The sequence below is a fragment of the Rhinichthys klamathensis genome, unplaced genomic scaffold (assembly GCF_029890125.1).
Source record: "Rhinichthys klamathensis goyatoka isolate OS25496 unplaced genomic scaffold, OSU_Roscu_1.1 h1tg000485l_1, whole genome shotgun sequence".
Classification (NCBI taxonomy): domain Eukaryota; kingdom Metazoa; phylum Chordata; class Actinopteri; order Cypriniformes; family Leuciscidae; genus Rhinichthys; species Rhinichthys klamathensis.
Genome location: NW_026606972.1, coordinates 388881 through 413232, shown reverse-complemented (window position 1 = coordinate 413232; position 24352 = coordinate 388881). Strand labels below are relative to the sequence as shown.

Genomic DNA, 24352 nt, shown 5'->3' with positions numbered 1-24352 from the left:
AATACGGATCCAAAGAATTAGCAATTCCTTTAGAAGTATGTAGTAACACTTGAGTAATTACTAGTTAGTTACCATGATCTTCACTTTAGAATACGGATCCAAATAATTAGTCATTCCTTTAGAAGTATGTAGTAACACTTGAGTCATTACTAGTTAGTTATCATGATTCTTACATGAAAAGCCAATCCTAAAGTGTAGAATCTTCTAATCCTTCACAAGATATTTGCACACACGTATGAGGTAGGAGACATTAATAAAATATTTTTTTTTTTTCGAGGTATAGGTTAAACAATAAAATCACTGTATATGGTATTTGGATGGCCGATAACTCAATATGTTCCAGCCGTCACCGTGACTCTGGCCAATTTTCTGGCATTCCTCTGGACTGGCATTGAATCACTACAGGACAAGTAAGATCCCGACAACTGCATTTAAAAAGCCATTTCTTTAAAATGATTCAGTTGATAAATAGTTCTCTAGGAGAGAGCATAGGCTAATTATTACCCAAATCATAAGTCTGCTATGCTATTACATATTGATAAACCTTGTGTATTTGTTTACAGCAGTTATTAATGTTAATGTAATGCTAGTCATTTGTCCTGCATTAGTTATTGATTAGTTTTGCATGAACTATTAATCTTCTTCAGTAGTTCTCTGGGAAGCATTAAAAAAAAGTAGTTATCAATTAGTTAAAAGTGAACTACCACTTTCATCTGTGCGCTGTTACTTACTAATTCGTTAATCAGAATTTCTTGTTAGTTAATAGTAGTTACTAGATTGTTAATATTGTGTTACTCATTTGTTCCTGTGTAGTTATTCATTAACGAAGGAACTGTATTCTAAAGTGTTACCCACAAAAGATTTTGAAGAATTTTGGTAATCAGACCGTTGACAGCACAGCACCCACTATATAGTACTTGGAAGTCAATGGGTGCCGTCAACTCTGATTTCCAACATTGTTTTAAATATGAAATGAATAAATTTGCTTAATAAACTAACCCTTATTAACACAAATTACCCTAAATATTTGCATTGCTTTATATAAAATATGGAACTTGGTAATGGCTACTACAAATGCCAAGCAGCAGTGTCTAACAACTGCCTTTAAACCAGGGGCGTAGCCAGTATTGGGCCAGGGCGGCACTGGCCCGCCCACATTACTCACTGGCCCGCCCAGGAAAGTTTGATAAAAATATTTTTTTTGTTTATTTTTATTATTCAAATGTATTTATGAAAATATATTAATATTTACCTGATTAATTGTTGACTGCTGTGTGTGTTTAATTTGTTTTTCGAATAAAATTTAACTGGTGAAGCAAGTTGTAGAAAGCCTCTCTCCGGAACGTTATTGGTTGCTATGGTTGCTGGGGGTTCCGATAGGAAAACTCTCAGTGGCGTCGGCGCCACAATAATGGCTAAACAACTTTCTTTAATGTGCTATTTGAAAAAAAGCAAGAGTTGAGGAAGAAGACACGCCACTGCCTTCATCTTCCGAGTCCACCCAGCCCAGTTCTTCCGACTCATTTCCCCAGGAGAATGCTAGTCAGGTGCTGGCGCCGGCCGCTTCTTGCTCCCTCTCTCCCCGTCAGCCTGACGCGGGTTTATCCGCCGATCTAACTGTGATATTATTATTTTAGCTTACTTTAATTTATTTTCGGGTGAACTGTATTTGCACTGCTGAATAGAATAAAATAGACAGGTTATTGTGTCTATACTGGTTTGTCCAGCCTTTATTGAGCTCTGTTGGTTGAACATGATGATTTGCCGAATATAAAGGTGTAACTGTTTTTTCAGTTTGTCTATTAATGTTAATTATTATTGAAGTCATTTTTCAATAATTATTATTATTGAAGTCATTTTTTTCTAGACAAAAATATAGGCCCAGTCACATTTTCACTGGCCCACCCAAAATACAATTTCTGCCTACGCCACTGCTTTAAACCCTATAAACAAACTCAGTCAAGTGTGTCCACAACTTTTTTTTTTACCTGGTAACGTTAGTGCATGACAGGCCTTATCAAAGTTATGAATCAGATAACAGGTCAAAATATAACGAACAACATGAGCAGAACACGCTAAACAAGTATTATAAAAGTAAACCAAAACTAAGACTTCATTAACATACCGAGACAATAATAATACAGATGTGTTTTTTACGCTCTATCTATGGTGTGGACATGGTAACGTTAATACTCGTACGTACTTACTGTCATGTCGCTGAATAAGAAGCAAAAACGGTCTGTCTCTCACGGTACAAATACTGAATGTAGTGAATAATTAATGCTAACAACGGCGTGCGTCTAGAAAACGTAATATATTACTCCAGAGCCTATTAGTTGAGAACCTACTAGGACGCTCAGTAAATGTGTACGACATGCTTAATTTATAGACTCAGGTGTGGCTCATCAGCCCATAGTAGTGATTAATAACTGACTTCCGATCAGTTAAGACAGGGAGAGAAAATCTAAATTTAAAAGACATGCATATACTTACAGATATTGTGCTTCGCGGAGAAATAATGGGACATGACAGAATATTTCCTGCTAGACTGAGACCAGTGACGTTGAGTGAGACATTCCAAAGAAATCCAGTTTAAAAAGCATTCCAATTGTCCGTCCCTGAAAATGTGCGCTTCCTGCTTTTTGGCACAAACAACTTCCCCGGTGCGCCTTGACCAATAGCGAAACGCCATGAAGTCACGTGACCTGCTGAGGTAATGCAGAGTTTGATATGACTGTAACTCTCTATGCTGTAACTAGGCAGACAAACACATGGCAGTAACTTCAGAATTAACATCGAACATCGTTAATAAAAAAGGAGTTTATTTTTGCTTGGAATTTCATAATTTAGTCTTTCAAATTGACTAATGATAAGAATGTTTTTTAATATATTTATTATCATCTCTTATAAAGTGTCCTTAAATTGCATTATAGCCTATATTTTAGCTCCGTTTTTTTAATTGGTAATTGTTAATATTGATCATTCTTTACTTTTTATTTATTCCATTTTTATAGCCTAGTTCTTAATAGCCTAAATTGATATAAAATGAAATTGATAAGATTGATAAGATAAATTGATGATTTTTTTCATGCATGTGTTCTAACTTCTAAATATAGCTATTTTGTCTGCAATAAAATAAATGTACAAAACACAATATTATTTTCTTATTTTATAATATAGCCTACAGATGTCGATGCAAACTTTGTGCAGCAGCCCATATCATTGATCATTATGCTTTGCACTGAAAAACATGTCTACTAGAGTATCAATAGAAAAATAAAAAAATATTCAATACAATCAAGTCAGTTCATTGTCTGCAGTGTTTTCTTGTAAGTTACTGTTACAACATAAACACAGAAAAGGCTGAATGCTGCTTAAAAGACAGACTTTACTTCAGTGACCTCAAGTGATTCAATATGCAGTTTCAATATGAAATGTATTGTTAAATGAGGCTTTAGTTATGAATCTCTCTCTCTCTCTCTCTCTCTCTCTCTCTCTCTCTCTCTCTCTCTCTCTCTCTCTCTCTCTCTCTCTCTCTCTCTCTCTCTCATTACAGTTCATATTGGTCTATTTGTGATTTTAATGAATATTTTAGGTATAGTACACTCAGTTATGCAATATACACTCAATTACACTCGATTTATGTATTTGAATTGCATATAAAATTTAGATTAGACCGTTTTAACATTAATGTGATGCATATTTGTCAGTCATACACAAATGAAATGTGCAAAAATACCATTAACTATTTGCATCTTGATTTGATCTAAATAATCATATTTTCTAAATGCATTAGAATCAGTATAAATATGTTCATTGTGCAGAGAAACATTCAGTTAAAACGCATGAACATAGCAATTAGTTGAAATTTATGAGATTGACCTATTCGGATTTATTGATGATAAACCTGGTTATTGTGTATAGGCCTATTTAAAACACATTCGGTTTTAATATTAATCTTACCTGCAAATATGTATGACTGAGTCAAATATAGGCCTATCACATTAAATGCATATGTTAAAACTGCAATTCGAAAAGATGAAAATTGTATACGCAATTCAAATACGTCTTTAAATTAGACCTACATATTTTTGGAGTACGAATGTATAAGCTTACGATATTGCAGATGATAAGGCTGGTTCTTTTTTCAAGTAGGGTATTTAGACAAAAATGTCATGCTGTCAATAGCCTACCCATTTTGATTGTAAATGATTTCAAGTGTTTATTTAACCTATTATCTGATGTATGACTAAATGCCTGACGTGCGTGAACACAGGTAGTCGCGTTGGAGTCTTGACCAATTTGTGCCATATAGCGCACCGCGCCGTTTGCGTCAGTGCTCAACAACTGCAGGAGTCAAACGCCCGAAACATAACAAATGAACTAGTCAGGTACTAAGGTAGGATTAAATTAACAATGGCTGATAACCTTAATTGCAGCAGCAGTAACTTCTCCAGTGCGCACGAGGCGTTTGGTTTATCCGATGGACACTTTGCGCTCGTGAAAGCTGCAGTTCTGGGGTCCATTTTCGTGCTGGCAACATTTAGCAACTTATTCCTCCTCCATGCCCTCTGGAAAAGACGAAAAAGACACACTCGAACTCAGCTGTTTCTTCTGCACCTGTGCCTGGCTGACCTGGTTGTCGCTTTCTTCCAAGTCCTGCCGCAGTTATCCATGGAGATTACGCACCGGTTCAAAGGCTCCGATCTGGTGTGCAGATCAGTTAAGTATCTTCAAGTGGTCGGGATGTTTGCGTCCACGTATATGATCGTGGCCATGACCATAGATCGCTATCACGCGGTCTGCAAACCCATGGTGTCGTTCTTCAGGGGGTCTTTCCGCAGGTATGTTGCCATAAGCGCCGCCTGGCTCATCTCACTGGCGTTCAGCGCTCCGCAGATGTTCATCTTCTCTCTCCAAGAAGTTGAGAAGGACGTTTTCGACTGCTGGGCGACATTTATTGAGCCCTGGGGAGGCAAAATATACATAACGTGGATCACTTTATCCGTGTTTGTTCTGCCAGCCGTAATCTTGATGTATTGTCAGATAAAGATATGCGCAGGGATCTATTTCAACATGAAGAGGAAAGCCTTGCCGGGCAGCACAGGTGATGGGCGCTCCAGCACTAAAGGGATATCAAGCGCAATGCTGAAGACTGTCAAAATGACTTTTATTATCATCCTGGTGTACACCCTCTGCTGGAGCCCATTCTTCGTGGTCCAGCTCTGGTCGGCTTGGAGTCCAAGCAGTGCACCCACACAAGGTGAGCCAAAGCTGTCCAAAAGTCACTCTGAGATGCTTCTATTTTGCATTTATATGATTTAATACAAAATTGTTCGATACAAATAATTGACATAACTGAGTGTAAAGTTGCATTGAAAAATTAACAAGATGACTAATTATTAAAATTAATTTTGCTTTAAGGACAGCAGCATAAACTATAAGTTTGTGTAAAACCAGTATGATTTGAGATGATCCAAAGAGCATCTTGAACGTCAGTGACGCACATCTGACCCGCCTACCTGTAGAAAAAGTGCAGCATCTTAAATGTCTTTTAAATATTATCATAAAATATTTCAAAAAGTATTTTACAATATTCTATTTGTCAATATTTCTACACGTTTTTGACTTTTTTTCTAAAACATTTCAATAGAATGCAATAGTTTTAATGTAAATTATATAATAATGGCATTATGATATATGGTAATATGATGAATAAAATACAAATGATAAGAAACAAATATGCATTTCACAGTATACTGGAATATAACCACAAAGTTATGATAACAGATGTGACTAAATGACCATTGATGTATATGAGCCATCGTATATGTGCATATGATTACTCACAACCATTCTGTTGCGTTAACAATCTATTTCCCCACAGCTGCAGATCTACAAGATACATAGCCATTAGTTAAACCATTCACTGGCCCACAAAGGACCCGATCAGATTAAACTGCATTTGGTTGCCTGCAGACACCAGATGGTGCACACAGCTAATATTTTTGCACAGAAAAGTTCCACGTTTGAACACTTCCTAGGGGGAATTTGTTATTTTTGTGATTCTTTATTTACACTCTCATTTCTGTTCTACAGGGCCAGTGTTTGTCACTATCATGCTCCTCGCCAGTCTTAACAGCTGCACAAACCCATGGATCTACCTGTACTACAGCTAGAACCTCACAGACAACAAGTTCTTGCTGCTGAAGACTGCATGAATATGGTCTCAGCATACTTTCCCTGGCATTTTTAAATAAGTGAAGTGATTTTGCCTATGGAAAGTTGTTGCATAATTTGCCATGGTCATTTGTTTCAATTTGTAAAAAAAAAAATCTACTATTTGTACTGCTAAAGAGAATGAAGGAGATCTGTTCTCTTTTCATTTTTGCACTAAGCCGTCAAATGTAAGTAACTGTACATATTCATAGAATGAGGTTTCTGACCGATGATATGGGTAATGGCACTTCATCTTGTGGTGTAAAAATATGCCCTATAATTTACAGGTAATACAAGCCTTTCTGCCATAACTGACTCACTAACATTATAACATCTTTGTATCAAGAAACAATGGCTCCCATTCAATGAAAATCAAGGTATGATTACTGTAATTATTTCCCAGCATGCATTATGCAGACAAATGAGCAGCATATGTGATTGTCTTTGATTGTATTTGGTCACGTTTTTCACGTCTTTTGTTTCATTTTTGATACACTGTGTAGACCTTACCGTATCTATGTAAATTAGAGATTGGCCTTTGGTCAATGCAATTCATTTCATTGTTTTCCATTCCTCATTTAAACAAAAATGCAAAGGAGCTTGTGTATAAAAAAATTCTATAGGATTAAAATTGTGTGACGGTTTCCATTGTCACTGTGCTGACCTCATATTTTCACGCACACAAATTTCTTTGTACTGCAAAGCCTATTTTCTGTGAAAGTCACTTCACACATTGTGAAATCCGTTTGAATCCCTAAATAAAGCTAAATGAAATGGGAATGTTCCTTCTCAGAGAAACCCGGATTCATACAAACATCAGTCAAGATTTTCAGCGATCAGTTTCATAATCATATTTCCCTCCAGGAATTTCTCTCTTCTCACCTCTGTTCCCATAAATAATAGAGCAATTTTGAATATTTAATACACCTAATATAGTTCCTCACACATTTGGAGTTTAAAAGCAGACCATCTTTTGAATGGGAAATCTCTTACGGGTTTAATTATTCCAAAAAAATATTTATTCGTATATATTTATTTTAAGTCAGGGCCATAATTGTGCACTTATACATATTCAAAAAATTAAATCCCATTTATGCACCAAAACATCACCTTTTTAATTTGAAAACATGAGGTAAATTAATTCATTGAAGGGTCTTGATGGTCATATGCTTAAATTATGATTGTAAAAACAAGGCAAAAAGTATCTAGGCCTTATAGAACTACCGAACAACACAACAAAATTTGGTTAGCCTTTTACTGCACAAACACTCCTTGGATTAAAGGCAAAATGAAAGCCTAAGGCACCTGTATCCAAGGTAGCCGTTGGGAAATGGGATTAGAGCATATTTAGAGGCAGATGAAAAACGGTGGAGACCATTCGTAGCCGAACGGTGGAAGGGGAGGCAGAAGTGAGAATAAATAGCATTGTATGCTCCTCATCAAATACAATGCGGTGTAAATTATGACATTTAGGAAATGGCTTCTGAAAATGAGTAACATAATTAGATCAGATTTTGAAACTGAATAGACATCATAGTAATTTACACAAAGAACAGCGGCTATATAAGGGTTATTAGTTCATATGTGTTTAGTTTAAGGGTACGTTTACATGACAACGGTGTACTAAAAATAGAAAAAGTTTTTCCTTTGCCGTTGCGTACTGATGTATCCGTTGTCAAAACGATCCCCGTTCACACGGATCTGCAAAAACAACTAAAAACGCTGTATTCTGCATGTAATGCCAGGCCAGTACTCGGCGATGTCACTTTGTAAAGAATTGACTGAACACGTAATAAGCATACGCATGTCGTCACTTTTGTTGTTTACATGGAGGCGATAACGGTATCGTTTAAAAAAAAAACAGCCATTGACTTAGTATTATTTTTTCCCTTTAAGGAAGTCAGTGGCTACCGTCAACTGTTTGATTGACAACATTCTTTAAAATATCTTCTTTTGTGTTCAGCAGAAGTGCTTTTCTAAGGCACCTAATGACATAACGCTACCTTTTACCATTCAAAACCATGTTAATTACTGTGTCTCAGCCATATCAAATGAATAACTATTTTTAAGCTCCCTCTAGTGTGTGAATGAACATCACTTCTATAATAATGACATGACCTCTGCCACACTGACACCATGTGGCCATCTTTTTTTACAGTCATGCATGAAAAGAAAGACAGGTTTTATTAAATCCATTTCACGTCCTCACACTTCTTTGAAGCCACAAAACTATATAAATCCCTTTAAATAGGCTTTGTGCATGGAGGACAAATTGTTTTCAGAAATAATTAACTAACTTGCAGTTTGCCTCGAGGGAGCCTAAATGTAGCCTACTGAGGCATGGGTTAGACTGCTGATAGGACAAGGACGCTTTTTGGAAGATTTTTGTATATATTTATTACATATTAAAATATTAATACATTATGTTTTTAATAAACTAAATGAAACATTATTTATAAATATATTATTTTATAACACAAATTCTGATTTTATTGCATAAAGGGATCCCCCTCCATCAGGAAGATTTGAATAATTATTGCACATGTAAGGGACCTCCCCCTCAAAAGAGCCACTTGCTCTGGTGTCATGTTAGCCGAGATGGAAGATATACAAATTGTGTAAAGGACATGACCACTTTGAATGTTTTCTAGTGATCACTTAGGCCTACATGTCTCAAACAGCTTCAATGTAGGATCTTCCGAAATAAGTTAAAACAGGCTGAAAATCACAAATAAGCCGTGCATTAACAACACATTCGCATGTTCACGGTTTTCTGTTGTTGGTTAATGGTCACATGACACCAACTAAAATATTGCACCTTTTTAAACATTGTATCAAAACATGTATCAAAACCTTACTAAAAAAATTGATAAATAAAATAAATAAAAAATACTAAAGTGATACAAAGGCTATGTGAAATATCCCTGCAAAGCTTTCATTCTTACAGTTTTACTTTTCCTTAAACACTTGCTCCACAGACATGATCTTGGTCACAGTGTTAAATTAAGAATAAGAGTGCTCAACCTCCATTACAGCATCTGGGTTGCCGTCAATTTCTGATACTGTAGTCACGATCAAACACTCAGGGAAGTTCAGGAAGAAAAGGGGGCAACAAGACGAGTGAAGTTGTAACATCTTGTGCCTTTATTTCCGGAATGGAGATGACCTGATGAGCGGTCATGTGATTGCTCTGCAGGTATGATCACTATGGTTGGTATGCAGGACAGGTTTATGATCAATAAACATTTAAATCTACACAGAACTTGATTTTTACATCTTCTGTCTAACACAAAACCACCTAGAGAAAAGTGAAGCCTATATAAAGATAATTATGATATAGGGAAAGACATCTGAGAGCAACTGGGAATGGAATAGCAGTGACCTTCAGAATATCAGGTCCGCCATCGATTATCAAACAAGTACACTTATGTTTTTGACCCATTTTTTTTAGCCTGATCTAATCTCTGACCGAAATTCAATAGAAAAAATATATAAAGTAAATAGTGTATAGGCCTATATACTGTGTGTGTGTGTGTGGATAGACAAATAGATTAATAGACAGACATAGACTTTTATTGTTTTTTTTTAAGGCGGTCCTCCGTTCTTCCATAGTTTGCACGCTGACCAGACTAAAATCCTGCTATAGAAACAGGAAGTGACGCTCTGAATGTGCTCCCCGATCTGGACCAATCGAAACGCTTGTAGTCATTCATCCCGGGAATCAGCCAATCGCGTTGCGAATCGTGGTACAGTAACTTCAGCGCTGTCAGAGCGCTCAGAAAAAGGGTCAGCTGTTCTGTGGTTGATGTAACTTTGGGACAGAGACCATCGGGTAAGTTAAAACCAGCAGATTTCTTATATCTTTAATATTCTTAATATTATACATAAAGCTGTTTAGATAATAATAATAATAAGTATGTCCTATTGCAAGTATCTCTCTAAGAATAATGAACTTGTAACCCAGTATCAACCTGTCAAGAACGTGTAGGCTACAGGGCATAAAACCATAAGAAAGAAATAGCTAGTTATATTTTGCTTGAAGCCCTTTTTAGGAAAATGTATATCATGTTTTAGAGGCAGTGCTATTTATCTATCTATCTATCTATCTATCTATCTATCTATCTATCTATCTATCTATCTATCTATCTATCTATCTATCTATCTATCTATCTATCTATCTATCTATCTATCTATCTATCTATCTATCTATCTATCTATCTATCGAAATAGCTAGTTATATTTTGCTTGAAGCCCTTTTTAGGAAAATGTATATCATGTATCATGTTTTAGAGGCAGTGCTATCTATCTATCTATCTATCTATCTATCTATCTATCTATCTATCTATCTATCTATCTATCTATCTATCTATCTATCTATCTATCTATCTATCTATCTATCTATCTATCTATCTATCTATCTATCTATCTATCGCATACATAGGGCCTAAATACATACATTCTTAATATTCTCATACATACATTAATAGACATTATTACATAGACACTGATGTACTACTGTGAATTTTCTCATGACAAAAAAACAAAAGCAAATTAACTGTGATCTTGACTCTTATTTCCTGTTAACAGTTTTGACCGCAGGCATGGCAACAGCTCAGTCAGTGTTCACTGTGGCTGTGAGCATTCTGCTCATCGCAGAGCTGATTCTGGCCGAGAAAGATTACTACGAGATCCTGGGTGTACCCAAAGACGCATCTGATCGCCAGATCAAAAAAGCCTTCCATAAACTAGCCATGCGGTATCACCCCGATAAAAACAAAAGCCCTGATGCAGAGGCAAAGTTCAGAGAGATTGCTGAGGGTGAGTCAACACACCCATTCAAATCGACACAGGACACCTTTCTGAACATTATAAGTGTTGATCAGTTGTTAAAGCTTCATATTTTTCCATTCCCAGCATATGAAACATTATCAGATGACAACCGGAGGAAGGAGTACGACCAGACAAGGAGCAGTCCGTTCTCCAGGGAGGGCCCGAGAGGAGGCGGGGACCACTTCCGTCAACATTTTAGCTTCAACTTTGACGATATATTCAGAGACTCTGACATGCATGGACACAACCCTCACATGCATAATAAAAGACATTTCGAGAGCCACTTTCAGGCCCACGAAGAAGCACATAGGCACAGGAGGCACTTCCAGAACTCTTTCGGTGGCGACATGTTTGATGATATGTTTGAGAATATGGAAAGGATGTTCTCTAATGGACACCAGACTCGGACTGAAAACAGGTTTCACAGTTCCAGCAGGCAGCACTGTAGGACTGTCACACAGCGAAAGGGTAACATGGTCACAACATACACCGACTGCTCCTGAGTTAATGTCTTCCAGTTGTGTTCATTGAAACTTAAATGCTATTTTGTGTTTTGGATCAGTACTGATGACCTCGAAAAAGTCTTCTGCAAGAATCACACATTACTGGACCAAACATCCTCAGTTCAGGGATCCTAAATCTGACTTGATACAAAATTCACCATTCACAACATATTCATAATGTTATCAACAGTTTTCAACATTAACACATGGCGACCTGACCAGGTATATTTTTTAATATATTTAAAAAAAAATAGTATATTTACATAAACATATTTTTCATTTGTTCATTATTTCATCATTTATTTTTGGCCCTTGCTTGAAGTACATGTTGTACTATATTTTGGCATTTATAAACTTTAAGAGTCTTTCTCTTCTTTTGTTATGAAGTCAAGATTTAGGGTCTTGAAGCCTATTTCACGGTAAAAGGCTTCCACGTTTAAATCTGAGGCTTTAAAACACACAATTGTGTTTATCATGAAGTGCCGCTGCACGGCTTATTTGTGATTTTCAGCCTGTTTTAACTTATTTCTGAAGATCCTAGAACCTGTTTGACACATGTACGTGATCACTAGAAAACATTCAAAGTGGTCATGTCCTTTACACAATTTGTATATCTTCCATCTCGGCTAACATGACACCAGAGCAAGTGGCTCTTTTGAAGGGGAAGTCCCTTACATGTGCAATAATTATTCAAATCTTCCTAATGGAGGGGGGGATCCTGTTAGCTGTAGGGCTTTCCTGGAAAAAAAAAAGAAAAGAAAAAAAGCAGCCATATGATCAAATGAAAAGCTGTGCCTAAAAAACGGTTACTGTTTCTCGCTTTGCTATCATGTTAAATTTCCATGTTAATAGGAAGGTTTGAGCAATTACCTGAGGCAGTTGTACAAAACGCCATGTACAATCATTCATTTTCATATAAATAACTATTGAACAAAAAAAAAAAAAATTGTACACTCCTTGTAGTTCCGTAAATGTGGATATATTTATTTGGCTGTCCAAACATTTTAGCTATAGCAGCATAACACCACGTCTGTCAGTAGTTTAATCTGAATACTTGTATTTCCAATAAACAATTACTTCATCAAGCTTTGTGAACTGTCAGAATGAACAGCAATATTAACAACCATGCTTAGGTTCTCTACTATTTCACAGTGTCAAAAATGGTTTAAGCCTGAATATATAATTCAAGCAAGCACATGCTTAGAAACCGCATGAAATGGAACTTTTGATTCCATTATAGAGTACAACAGTGCCCGTCCACTTTTTCAGTATTTTTAGTAACACATTATTTCGATGGTCCAGACATTTTACTGACTATAAGTAACTTTGCAAGTACGTCAACTAATTATTCTAACCCGAAACCTTACACCTTATTAATGAGAGTAAGTTGACATGTAGTTGCAGATTTACTTACAGTTAGTAGAATGTCTAAAGTTTTTTTTTTTTTGATGGTCATCAAAATAAAGTGTAACAGTAATTTTTCAATTCATTTCCCCCATAGGGATTGTAAAAAAAAAGTCAGTTAAAAGCCATGGACCAAGACAATCAGCTACGAGATGAATCATAACACTACAAACTTTGATTTGAAGCAAATGTTTTTGAAAATTTGTTCAATAGGGTGCCAGATTTCTATAGAGCCTTCCAGGCGAAAACCAGGCTAAAACACACCGTAAACAGGCCCTTAATATGTAGAGAAAAAACACCCAATCTAGCAACACCAGCCACCAGTGTAAAATAATTGCTGTCTGTGGTTGTATATGGGCTGTGGCAATAATAAAAAAAATAGCTCGCAGCAACATATGGAAAAAAAGATACAGTTCCATTTTTGGAACTGTGAACTTAGTTCAAAATTGTGAAGTATGAACTGAACTAGATCATTTTAAAATTTGTGAACTGAACTTTGAACTAGTTCATGTAGAAAGTGAACTTTCCCAACACTGTGCACATGCAGGACAATGTTCCAAATGCTAATACAACGCAGTCCAGAAAACTTGTTACAATGCTTATATTTGTCTTTTATTTTTGCTTTAATGACAGCAGCATGAACTCCACAAGTTTGTATAAAACCTGATGATCATGTTTCCCATCATGATTTGAAATGATCCAAAAAGCATCTTAAGCTACATCGGAAGAACATCTGATCGTCATAATGAGTGTCACAAATGTGCTTATTTCATTAGTGACCAAGAAATAGTTCAGCATCTGAAAAATGTTTCCTTCATTTTACGAAATGTATGGGCAAATTGTACCTTCATAAGATTATGCTGCAGACAATGTAGTGAATTCAACAGCAGTGTCTCACTGAAGTGTGATGGGATATCAGGAAGTACCTTATCAGGAAGACTCCCAAAGATGCAATTGACAAAAGAACAGATGAGGTGTTTATTTACAAATTTGTAAAACAAGAAACAGATGTCAACAATCAGCAGTGGAACAGGATGTTATCAACACAAGGTTATTTTAGAATGAAAACTTCAACAAATAAACAAGTTATAAATCACTCACATCAGTCCTTCAAGCACGGCTCCAGATGAACAACAACATCTGAAGATGGTACATAATAACACAGATTATTGTAGCTTTGTTCAATTCTGCACTTGGGACCCCTCAACACAGCACAATTAGGGAGGGTCTGAAATATGAAAAAGACAGGAACTGGAAAAAAACCCAAGAGGAAAAAAAAAAAGGTCAGATAATTGGGTGTGTTCTTGTTCTGGAATTCTGTGGCAGTTGATGGGAAAAAGCTCATCCTAATATCATGGGCAAACATTTTAAAGCACAGTATATTACATTTGCTTTACAATATGGCGTAATAAAGAAATACATATTTTAGCTGATTTGCTTTTGTAATCTAAACAATTAATCAATAAAAATAAATAAAAATGTTTTAGCTGCTCTTAAAGTTGAAAGGAATACAACACCTTTGCTTTTGTAATCAAAACAAATAATAAAAAAACCTAATAGAAAATAAGCAAATAAAAATAAATAAATGTATGTTTTATCCACTCTTAAGGTTAAAAGGAATACAAATAATTTGCTTTTGTAATCAAAGCAAGCAAAGAAAGTAAAAGCATGACTCAGTTAAGGTTTGGGCCTGCTGTTATACTGTATATTCGAATAGAAGAGTACAAAAGGTTTGCCACAAAAGTCTGCCATTAAATATATATAGCAAACAGACCAGGCTTAACAAGAACAATTTCAGCAGTATTGTTTTCTTCCCCAGAATTGGTAAGCCATGTTATGGGCTAACTTCGTCAGACAGCTTGAGTGATCTATTTACCTGTGCAGGCACTTTGGGAACTTATTTTGATTGGGTGCCATGCAGTAAATAAAGAAGTTGAATAGGAGCCATGTTGTGGTTACACTGCCCTTCCCTCATTGGGTTTGGTATTAATGGTCCTTTTGAATAGGGTTTGAAGAGAAGGGGAAGGAAAGCAGCTCTTTGTTTGAAAAGATAAAGCCCTCGCTACTGCTTTGCCAGAAAATGTAAATACTTCGGCAGGCGTGAGATGCATACATAAATTCATAAACCAATGGACAAATTCCCAGAAACATTTAGAGAGAGAGAGAGAGAGAGAGAGAGAGAGAGAGAGAGAGAGAGAGAGAGAGAGAGAGAGAGAGAAAATAATGAAAATATTTAAAATGACAAACAGGGAAATGACTCTTTGACACTAGTGACACTATGCGAAACAGATTACCTTGCAAATTGACCTTGTGAGTCACAGTGGAGGAAAGGTTTACATACCCTTCAAGCACAGTCTCCCACATTTTATCATCCACAGCAGACAGGAAACAATTCCACACTTTACCACAGATGTTCCAGAACAGTTAAACCCTGTCAACAGAAAAAACAGTTGCACAAATGTAACTTTCTTGAGAATATTTCCCACCAATGAAACTGCACTTTGTATTAAATTATATATATATATATATTAGGGCTGTCAAATGATTAATCGTGATTAATCACATCCAAAATAAAAGTTTTTTTTACATAATATATGTGGGTGCATTGTGTATAATTATTTTATATATATAAATACACACACATGCTTGTATATATTTAAGAAATATTTTCATGTATATACTGTATATAGATTTATATATAATTTATATTTTTTTCTTAAATATACATGCATGTGTGTGTATTTATATATATACAAAATAATTATACACAGTGCACCCACATATATTATGTAAAAAAAACTTTTATTTTGGATGTGATTAATCACGATTAATCATTTGACAGCCCTAATATATATATATATATATATATTAAATAATGTACACACACATACACACTACCATTCACAAATTTGGCGTCAGTAAGATTATATATATATATAATTTGATACATTTTATTCATCCTTATTGAACAAAATTCATTCATTCATTCATTTATATATATATATATATATATATATATATAAATTAATTAATGAATTAATACATTATTTGTTCAGTAAGGATGAATAAAATTTTACAAAAAGGACAGTAAAGACATTTGTAATGTTATGAAAAATGCATCACAGTTTACATAAAAGTATTAAGCAGCTTTTCAACGATACTAATAACAGATGTTTCTTGAGGAGCAAATTTCTGAAGGATCATGTGACACTGAAGACTGGAGTAATTCAGCTTTGTTATCACAGGGATAAATTTAAACATATTGAAATAGAAAACAGTTATTTTAAATTGTAATTATATTTCACAATATTACTGTTTTACTGTATTTTTTTATCAAATAAATGTAGCCTTGGTAAGTAATCTTTTGAACGATAGTATTATTTTGCAAGTTGTGACCGATGTTTTGTTACTTTGATTTGAATCCCTCACGTAACCTACATTAGTGAAAGTCGGACTAATTCATACTAGTCTTTATTGATGTAGCTCCTAATAAAGTTATCAGCAAAAGTTACTTTCCAAAGCCCATTTTTGCATGATTGGTGCTTGACAAGTGTTCATTTTGGAGGTGCACATGCATGCTGTCAGCTTTCACTAACAAAACAGTGCACCTAAGTATTCATTACATATTCAAATGTTTGACTTTATCTTGAGCGCTTCAATAAATGTTAAGTGTACAGTCAGACGCAACAAACGTAACAGACTATGTTATTGGAAATGATAGCAGAAATCATTTGCCTGTTGATTTACAGTATACCCGATTAACTATTGTCAGTGAGTTGTTTACACAGTTTGGGGCTATACATTTTTCAACAGCACAGTTTTCTAGCATATTGATTATGCACCAGATCACAGCGGTATAATCTCAGTCGACCGAGGTCTCATAAAATGTATCTGGATCTTTTATCAGTTAGCCTCTTTACTTTCATTCTCTGCACACCTGAAAGGGGAACTTCAGGAGCCAGTCAGTTGATATTTAAAACTTGTGTCATGAGAATGTGCGATGAATTAACTGTTGTTTTATGAGCTTAGAACAATATGCAGGGCAAAAAAAGAACGAAATGTATTAAAATGGGACTGCATTTTAACGTTTGCCTCAAGTTTGTGGCACAGATAAACAAAGTGTGTACTGGAAGTGTGTACTTTCTTTGCCAATCGCACTAATATGAATGTGAAATGAATGGAAGAAGGACATTATTATCTTTAACGTGTGTAGGATTGCTTTGTAAGAAATGATAGTTTTTGCTAATATCTATCAACTTTTTATTAATAAAACAGAAATGCGTAAAAAGAACATAAAAATCCATTTTTCTGTCACACGTTTTCTTGAAGTGTCCCACCTTGGGTGCAATTTCCCAGCATTCCCCAGCTTTTCTCTTGCTGTGATTATCAGAGCAGTTATTGTTTGGTGTCTCTCAATACTTTTTTACAGGACCAATAAACCACAGTGCCGTTGACAGCTTCTAACCTGAAATGCAAATGTTTTCACAAAGGAGAAGGAATCCTGGATAAACTAGTGGTTAGTCACTCTTTCTCTCTCTCTATCTTTTTTTTCATGGATGGAGATATGGAGATTATAGAATAGAGGGACTATAAGTTTGTGTGTCTTCATTTCCAAAAAGAGAAGTAGAGTATCATTGACTGCTCCATGCTATGTTGACGTGGCAAATTTAAATGGACCCATGTATATAACAGGCCGCATTGGTTAGTTGGACAGTAAAACAGAAGTCCTTCTACAATTTATCTGTCCACTTATAATCACTGAGACATAGAGGGTATTACCAGTTCAAACAGTTGAGATCTACATAGATGAAGTGTTAGGTTTTCCAAGGCCAGAATGGTGAGTTCTTTGACTCAGGTGTGTACCAGTGTAATTATAAATTGTTTTATGTAGTATTTATTTGCTTGATTATTGTAAACTTGTTGATCCAAAGATTATTTAATACTTTTATTATACCATATATAGGCTATATAAGCTATTTATTATATGTATTATTTACATATTTGATGGGAAGACAGAACCCTAATACAAACATTATTTAATATGTATGAAATTCTGAATTGTACCTTTTTTTTTCTTACAGGGGTCTCTTGAAAATGACATCAATCAAGATTTTCAAGATGCCATTGATGTAATTCAGCGTCATTCTCAGACACGGCACTATGACACGGGTATATATATAATATAATATAATATGATAAAAATATACCATTAATATAAATGTAATAAAAATTGGATATAAGTGTATTATATAATATTAGCAAGTATAAAATATTATTAAGTATAAACTATTATGATGATGATTGTTATTATTATCATTCATTCTCTGCTGATTGGCTCTTTCAGAAAATAAATCCTATGAGAATTTGGAAAGTCAACAGTCTTCTGTGAGACATGCCATCTCTTACTATCAGTTCACACCTCATTTTGAGCCTCCAGGATCAATGTATGACTGGAATGAATCCTCAGTAGGTTTACAACTCATACAATTTTTCACTTTCATGGTTTCAGCTGTTAGGTTGTGATACTTTTACCTGTGTTTTGTGACTAGAAAAGCTTCTCTCTGTATCAACAGCCATGGTCTCACATTGTGCCAGATGTGTCTCTGGGGCCACTGTGTTCTGCTGAGCCTCCGGTATTTTACTCAAATTTACCACAGCGCCACGGAAAAGGTACAACGTTACAACAAGTTTTTTTGTGTGTTTAAAAATGTGATAATGCAATATGTAGGAAAGCATGTGCTGATGCTAAAGGGATGTTTTTGATTTTTCTATCTAACTGCATAGCAATAACTGTAGGCCTACTACATGACGTAAACTCAGCTGAAAGATTTCAGGAATCATGATCTAATTAATAAATAATACTTGTGCATATCCTAATTTTGAACAAAGTTGAGTTCATCATAATTCAGAAGTGCTGAATGCATTGTGCATTTCTTTTCCTCATTAGGTCGTAAGAAGTTACGGTTATACGAATATCTGCACGAGGCTCTTCACGACGACAACATGGGTGACTCCATTCAGTGGACGGACCGAGGTAGCGGCATCTTCCATTTCATCTCGAAAAATAAAGAGAAACTGGCCGAGTGCTGGGGTCAGCGAAAGGGCAACCGCAAGACCATGACCTACCAGAAAATGGCACGCGCTCTCCGCAACTATAGCCGCACGGGCGAGATTGTGAAGGTGCGTCGCAAGCTCACCTATCAGTTTAATCCAGCTATACTGCAGCGACTGAGCTCACTGTCAGGCTACAGCTCGGGCCCTTCGTCCAGAGACATGGCCCTTCATCAGCAAGGCTCTGCTGAGCACGTGTACTACAGCTCTCCTCTCCCGGACTGTCATTACTGGTACGGCCAATACTCTTACCAGGGCGAGTATGATCTTGCTACTGTACTGACAGTGCATGAGGATCCCAAAATAGGCGTTTCTGTATAGTGATTTTCAAAAGAGCTGATTCCTAACATTCCATAAATTAAAAATTTTACTCTCTCTGTCTATTTAAGATTGGAGATGCTTTGAAATAAACCTTGACATGGTAAAATGTATAGAAGAATAAAGCTGTTTTCCTAGTGCTTTAGAAATGTGTGAATGCTTGTAAATGTAGGACGTTAACATAATGTTCAAAAGTTTAGTCACTAATATGGATTTTTTGTTTGTTTTAAAGGAAGTTAATACTTTTATTCAGCAAGGATGCATTAAATTGATTAAAAGTCACAGTAAAGACAATTATAACGTTTCTATTTCAAATAAATGCTGCTCCTTTGAATTTTTTATTCATCAGAATCCTGAAAAAAAAAAAGGTATCGCTGTTTCCACAAAAATATTAAGCAGCACAACTGTTTTAAACATTCATAATAAGAAGAAAATGAGCACCAAATCATGTGACACTAAAGACTGGAGTAATGATGCTGAAAATTCAGCTTTAAATCACAGGAATAAATTACATTTGAAAGTATATTCAAATAGAAAACAGTTCAATGGTAATATTTCACAATATTACTCTTTTTACGCTATTTTATTGTGTTATTTTTCACAAAAATTCAAATTCTTAAAGTAAATAGAAGAAAAATATGCATTATTACTCTGTTAGGACGCCTGTGTGAACTTCATAAAACCATAAAAAAAATCACCTCAGGACCAGTTGGTTAAAAGTAACTGCAAAAATAGTTCAGAAAAGATATTTTGATATTTTGTATGCAATTAAAAAACACTCTTACATGATCAAGAGTCTAAAAGAGTCCACATGCTTTTCGGGACTACTGTTTATCTACTGTTCTACTGCTATAAAGATCTATCTTCATATTTATATCTGCCCTTTTCAACTTGTTTGCGTACATTGTATTTGTGCTCAAATAAAGTTTGCCATTTAACTTGGTTTGTTTGTTAAACTCTCCATTGTATGTACACTGTATAGCCGCTGTATAAACCTCTGCGCTGATTTCTTTGCAAATGCATTGGGCCAAGCTTATCTAATTTCACAGCGAGAAGATTGTTTTGGGACTGCTTTGTGTGTCATATTACAAACTGATCTCAAATCACCTTCCTCTTTGTAAGATAGCAATCAAACACTAATGTAGTGCTGCTGTATAATTTTCATACTGGACAATAAACACTTGTCTCATAACAATTGCGCTCTTTCAGACTTTATGATTGAAGTTTTAACCATTACATTTCTCTCATCTATGTTGCTTTCATATTTTGTTCATGAATTCAAATTTCTCGATCATTTCAGCACAAATGAATGTGTGTTTTTATGTGGAGCCTGCGTGCCATTGTTAGCTGGTTGTGGTTGTTATCTCTAAGAGTAAAGAGAGGATGTGGTTACTGGTTCCATAAAGGATGCTAGAGATGTGTGTTAGACGGAGATCAGGTTGTGTGTGTGTGTGTGTGTTTGGGCCAAAAGAAACTGTGGTTTTGGGTCAAAAGATGGATGGTTATTTATGTACGGTCGTAGATCATTCCAGAGAGGCCTGTTCACTCCCCCAGCCCCTTGTTACTGATAAAAACGAGTCTGAGCCATTTCAACGAGAGAGTTTTGTTTGAAAAGCACACTAATAGTACCAAATCTGTCTTTTTTTTTTTTTACTTATTGGTTATTCATTAATACAACAGCACTTGAAACAGCAATACATTCAATAAGGATCACATCAGTAACACTAACATGGTAAGAACTGATATGTTTTACAGTTTTGTTGTATAGTTTTAATCTACAGTGGAGCAAAAACATATTTGGACAATTTTAAATGTATCAATGTCAATATATATATTATATCTAACCAAATATGTTTCGGGGGCCCACTTGTGTATGGGGGGGAAAAAAAATCTATATTTCTTACCAGAACAGTCCGCAGGAATATCAAACTGATTTGGAGGTGATTCTGGAATTTCTTGAGGAGCACTACAGACAGGAATCTCGAAGAAAAGCCATATGGAACAGTAAGAAAAAAGCTTAAAAGCAGAGTTCACCCAAAAATCATCAATCATCATGTCATCATTTACTCACCCTCATGTCATTCCAAGCCTGTATGCCTTTCTTTCTTCTGCGGAACACAAAAGATGATATTTTGAAGAATTTTAACTTTTTTCCCCTATCCATGCATGTGTAGTGTGTAGTTTATATATATATATATATATATAAACAGTACTTGCAGGTAATATTAATGAAACAAATGACCACTTAAGTGTACTTAACACACTGTTTCTTAACATATTTTCTAACAATTTCTAATAACTGCTAATAGTCAAAGTTTTACTTTAAAGTACATTTTAAATCATTTTGTCATGCATAAAAGAATTATTTATTCCGATGTGTTGACCATCATACTAAACACATGTATTTGATAATTACAAATGTGTAATTACAAACCTTTTGAATACATGACATACAAGTTTAAATAGAAATTACATTAAAGTATATTTTAGTTTATCAATGTGTGTCATATAATATAATAATATAAATGTAATATAAACACATTTTATTGCAGTTAACATACAATTAAAACATTCAGTTTGGACTTAAGTATTTCCTTTATATATTAAGTATGTACGTTTATTCTTAAGTGCATTCTTATTAATTAATGACAAAGTGTACTTCTTTTTCACAAGGTAATGGAGTAAAAAAAAAAAAACATTGGACTCCACTGATTTGCATGGACAAAAAAAACACTGACATTAGTAGTAAGGACGGCCTGTTTAGGGTTTATCACAACTAACTTTTTTTTGTAATGCAATGGCAGTGAGGGATCTCTGTGCCATGTCAACTGATGAAGTTGTGAACACGTCTGAAGAGAAGCTACCTGGTGAGGAGCACTTCAGCAATGTGTTAGAGCAAGAAAAGTCCCAGCTGCAGTTTTCTGAGCAGGTGAACTATTCAGTTCAACATGTCGTGTTGTTTTTGCACTCATTCTTTTCAATTTTAAAACCAAGAGCTTTTGTCAAATGAATAGGTCATGGGATCTCTGGCCAAAGCAAACAGATCTGACTCGTATACAGACACCGTGGTCGACCAGTCTTCTGTCCTTCACGATGCACCCGACGGGCGAGTGTTAAATGCCCTAAACGGACCAGAGAGACCTTTAACTCCTAATACAACACCTGAAAAGTGTGCCGAATCATTGCCCAGCATTACACCTGCAGAGAAAGGTCAGTTCTGCTTTTGTGGTTTATTTAGATGCTATCTCAAAGGTGAGGAATAACCTAGGGGAACTGCAGCTCGGGAGCGGCTCGTCCTACCCATAACTGCCAAATAGAATCTCAGTTCTCTCTAATTTTCTCTGGTCTTGTGTACACCACTGATGCTTTAGAGATGCTTATCTTAATTGCGCCTATCATAATACAAGCCTGTTTTATGGGAAATAGTTTCCATAGGCCATTGGCCACCCCTTGCACACACATAAACGCTGTTTGACCGCAATTGTCTCTATGATTGCAGGGAAAAAGCTACGTCTTTTCCACTTCCTGTTCGAGATGCTGGAGGACCCAGGCATGGCCCACTGCGTGTCCTGGGTGCCGGCCTCAGCTGGCGTCTTTCGCTTTTCTGCAAGGCACAAGGAGCATGTGGCAGAGCTGTGGGGCCAGAGGAAGGGCAACAGAATGCCCATGACCTACCAGAAAATGTCCCGTGCCCTACGCAATTACGCCCGCTCGGGGGAGATCATTAAAGTGAAAAAGAAACTGACTTACCAGTTCAGTGTTGTTACCCTCTCTACTTTACAGAATCAACATAGTATAAAGAAAGCATCGAAATGAGAGCTGAATGATTGTCTCCAGTGTGTTAAGGTCATTATTTGTTGCTCTCATGATATCTTAATTGCCTTGGTAAGAGGAGAAGGGTAAAATTAGTTTCTTATTTTTTTCTTGCTCAATTATGTTTCATAAGAAGGTGATAAATATGGTGTTTTGTATAACAGACTCTTAAGGAAATTATGTACTTTTTGCTGTTCTTTGCATATCTTGATACATAAAGTATGTCTTTAAACATGTCTTTTTATTATCGTTTTCTTTTGATATTTTTCTATTTTTTTAATCAGCTTTTAAGCTGGCAGTTGAAAAGAACAAAACCAGATAAAAACAGACTAAATGTCTGCTTCTTCCCGCACTGCTCATTTGTTCCCAGTAGGTGGCAAAGCTGCTACACTGCTATTATTGTGATTGTCACTCAGTGATTCACTACAGTTGTGCTTTTTTTTGGACTTTTAACAACTTCTTTTTTTTTTTTTTTACAGTAAACAATCATTGATGCTGTACATTACAAATCCGCAAAAATCATTGCAAACCATCTTCTATATATTTTTTGTTCACTTCAGTGCTATTTTAGTATTATTTATATACTGTACTACTACTATTATTACAGTATTTTAGTTTAGGTTTTAGCCATTTAAGTTGAACTTTTTTCTTTTTTAAGGTTTCCATTTAGCTTTAACTTATATTGTTATTTTAAGTTTAGATTTTTCATATATTGATGCATTTAAAAAGTATGTGTTTTCTAAACTTGTCTTTTATAAATAAAATTGTATTTGTGTACATTTGCATATATAGTCAATCTTCTTCTTTTTAGAAATTTAATTATGTGCTTTTGTCATTTTTATATTTCTATTTAGCTTTCATTTTATTATTTTTAATACTTTAACTTCAACGTATTTCAGTTATTTGCCAAGGGCACATTTGTCATTTTCATCTGTTGTTGTTTTTTAAGTTTACATGATATATCTAATATTTGTATCTTATTTCAGCTTTATTTCAATTAACGAAAATTATTTTTAACAGTTTTAGTTTTAGATTTACTTAACAACAAAGCCGGTTCAAATTCAGTGGGTCAAACCTGGGTCACATAAAAAAAATGTATGAATGTTATGTTATTGCATAATACATTGAAATCTCAAAACAAGTGAAATCTGCAA

The 24352-nt window shown here is 35.2% G+C and overlaps 5 protein-coding genes across 8 annotated transcripts in view; 4 read left to right on the top strand and 1 right to left on the bottom strand.

Moving 5' to 3' along the window:
• Positions 1-2662, bottom strand: part of apaf1 (apoptotic peptidase activating factor 1) — a 33270-nt gene extending 30608 nt beyond the window's left edge. For 2 of the 3 annotated variants that reach the window (XM_056237242.1, XM_056237243.1), the window contains exon 1: positions 2494-2660. The gene's annotated coding sequence lies outside the window, so the exon portion shown is untranslated. Of the gene's footprint in view, positions 1-2493 lie in introns of all 3 variants that reach the window. The other variant, XR_008804100.1, reaches the window with a different exon arrangement.
• Positions 2663-4361: 1699 nt separating this feature from the next.
• On the top strand, positions 4362-6280 carry avpr2l (arginine vasopressin receptor 2, like). Its single transcript, XM_056237305.1, has 2 exons — positions 4362-5263; positions 6100-6280. Exons 1-2 carry the CDS (start codon positions 4417-4419, stop codon positions 6177-6179), a joined length of 927 nt encoding a protein of 308 aa, XP_056093280.1. The 5' UTR covers positions 4362-4416; the 3' UTR covers positions 6180-6280.
• A 3688-nt stretch (positions 6281-9968) lies between these two features.
• dnajb9b (DnaJ heat shock protein family (Hsp40) member B9b) lies at positions 9969-11554 on the top strand. Its single transcript, XM_056237306.1, has 3 exons — positions 9969-10051; positions 10807-11037; positions 11134-11554. Exons 2-3 carry the CDS (start codon positions 10821-10823, stop codon positions 11550-11552), a joined length of 636 nt encoding a protein of 211 aa, XP_056093281.1. The 5' UTR covers positions 9969-10051; positions 10807-10820; the 3' UTR covers positions 11553-11554.
• Positions 11555-17673: 6119 nt separating this feature from the next.
• spic (Spi-C transcription factor (Spi-1/PU.1 related)) lies at positions 17674-19471 on the top strand. 2 transcript variants are annotated; one of them, XM_056237376.1, is made up of 5 exons: positions 17674-17811; positions 18038-18125; positions 18301-18422; positions 18530-18626; positions 18904-19471. In XM_056237376.1, the coding sequence occupies exons 1-5, from the start codon at positions 17791-17793 to the stop codon at positions 19386-19388; spliced, it is 813 nt and encodes a 270-aa protein (XP_056093351.1). In that variant the 5' UTR covers positions 17674-17790; the 3' UTR covers positions 19389-19471. The 2 variants fall into 2 exon arrangements, with proteins under 2 accessions (XP_056093351.1, XP_056093352.1); XM_056237377.1 differs by having other exon boundaries at positions 17675-17793; positions 18904-19469.
• Positions 19472-20736: 1265 nt separating this feature from the next.
• Positions 20737-23403, top strand: spi2 (Spi-2 proto-oncogene). The gene is made up of 5 exons (XM_056237378.1): positions 20737-21117; positions 21293-21389; positions 22190-22314; positions 22400-22595; positions 22885-23403. Exons 1-5 carry the CDS (start codon positions 21115-21117, stop codon positions 23199-23201), a joined length of 738 nt encoding a protein of 245 aa, XP_056093353.1. The 5' UTR covers positions 20737-21114; the 3' UTR covers positions 23202-23403.
• The last annotated feature ends 949 nt before the right edge of the window (positions 23404-24352 follow it).

Excerpts from the sequence above, each read along its gene's own strand:
- avpr2l (XM_056237305.1), top strand. The coding sequence starts at position 4,417 with ATGGCTGATAACCTTAATTGCAGCAGCAGTAACTTCTCCAGTGCGCAC. Across the intron at positions 5,264-6,099 it reads AAGCAGTGCACCCACACAAG|GGCCAGTGTTTGTCACTATC; the intron begins GTGAGCCAAAGC and ends TCTGTTCTACAG.
- dnajb9b (XM_056237306.1), top strand. The coding sequence starts at position 10,821 with ATGGCAACAGCTCAGTCAGTGTTCACTGTGGCTGTGAGCATTCTGCTC. Across the intron at positions 11,038-11,133 it reads GTTCAGAGAGATTGCTGAGG|CATATGAAACATTATCAGAT; the intron begins GTGAGTCAACAC and ends TTCCATTCCCAG.
- spic (XM_056237376.1), top strand. The coding sequence starts at position 17,791 with ATGGTGAGTTCTTTGACTCAG. Across the intron at positions 17,812-18,037 it reads TGGTGAGTTCTTTGACTCAG|GGGTCTCTTGAAAATGACAT; the intron begins GTGTGTACCAGT and ends TTTTTCTTACAG. Across the intron at positions 18,627-18,903 it reads ACCACAGCGCCACGGAAAAG|GTCGTAAGAAGTTACGGTTA; the intron begins GTACAACGTTAC and ends TTTCCTCATTAG.
- spi2 (XM_056237378.1), top strand. Across the intron at positions 21,390-22,189 it reads AAGAAAAGCCATATGGAACA|TGAGGGATCTCTGTGCCATG; the intron begins GTAAGAAAAAAG and ends ATGCAATGGCAG. Across the intron at positions 22,315-22,399 it reads AGCTGCAGTTTTCTGAGCAG|GTCATGGGATCTCTGGCCAA; the intron begins GTGAACTATTCA and ends TCAAATGAATAG.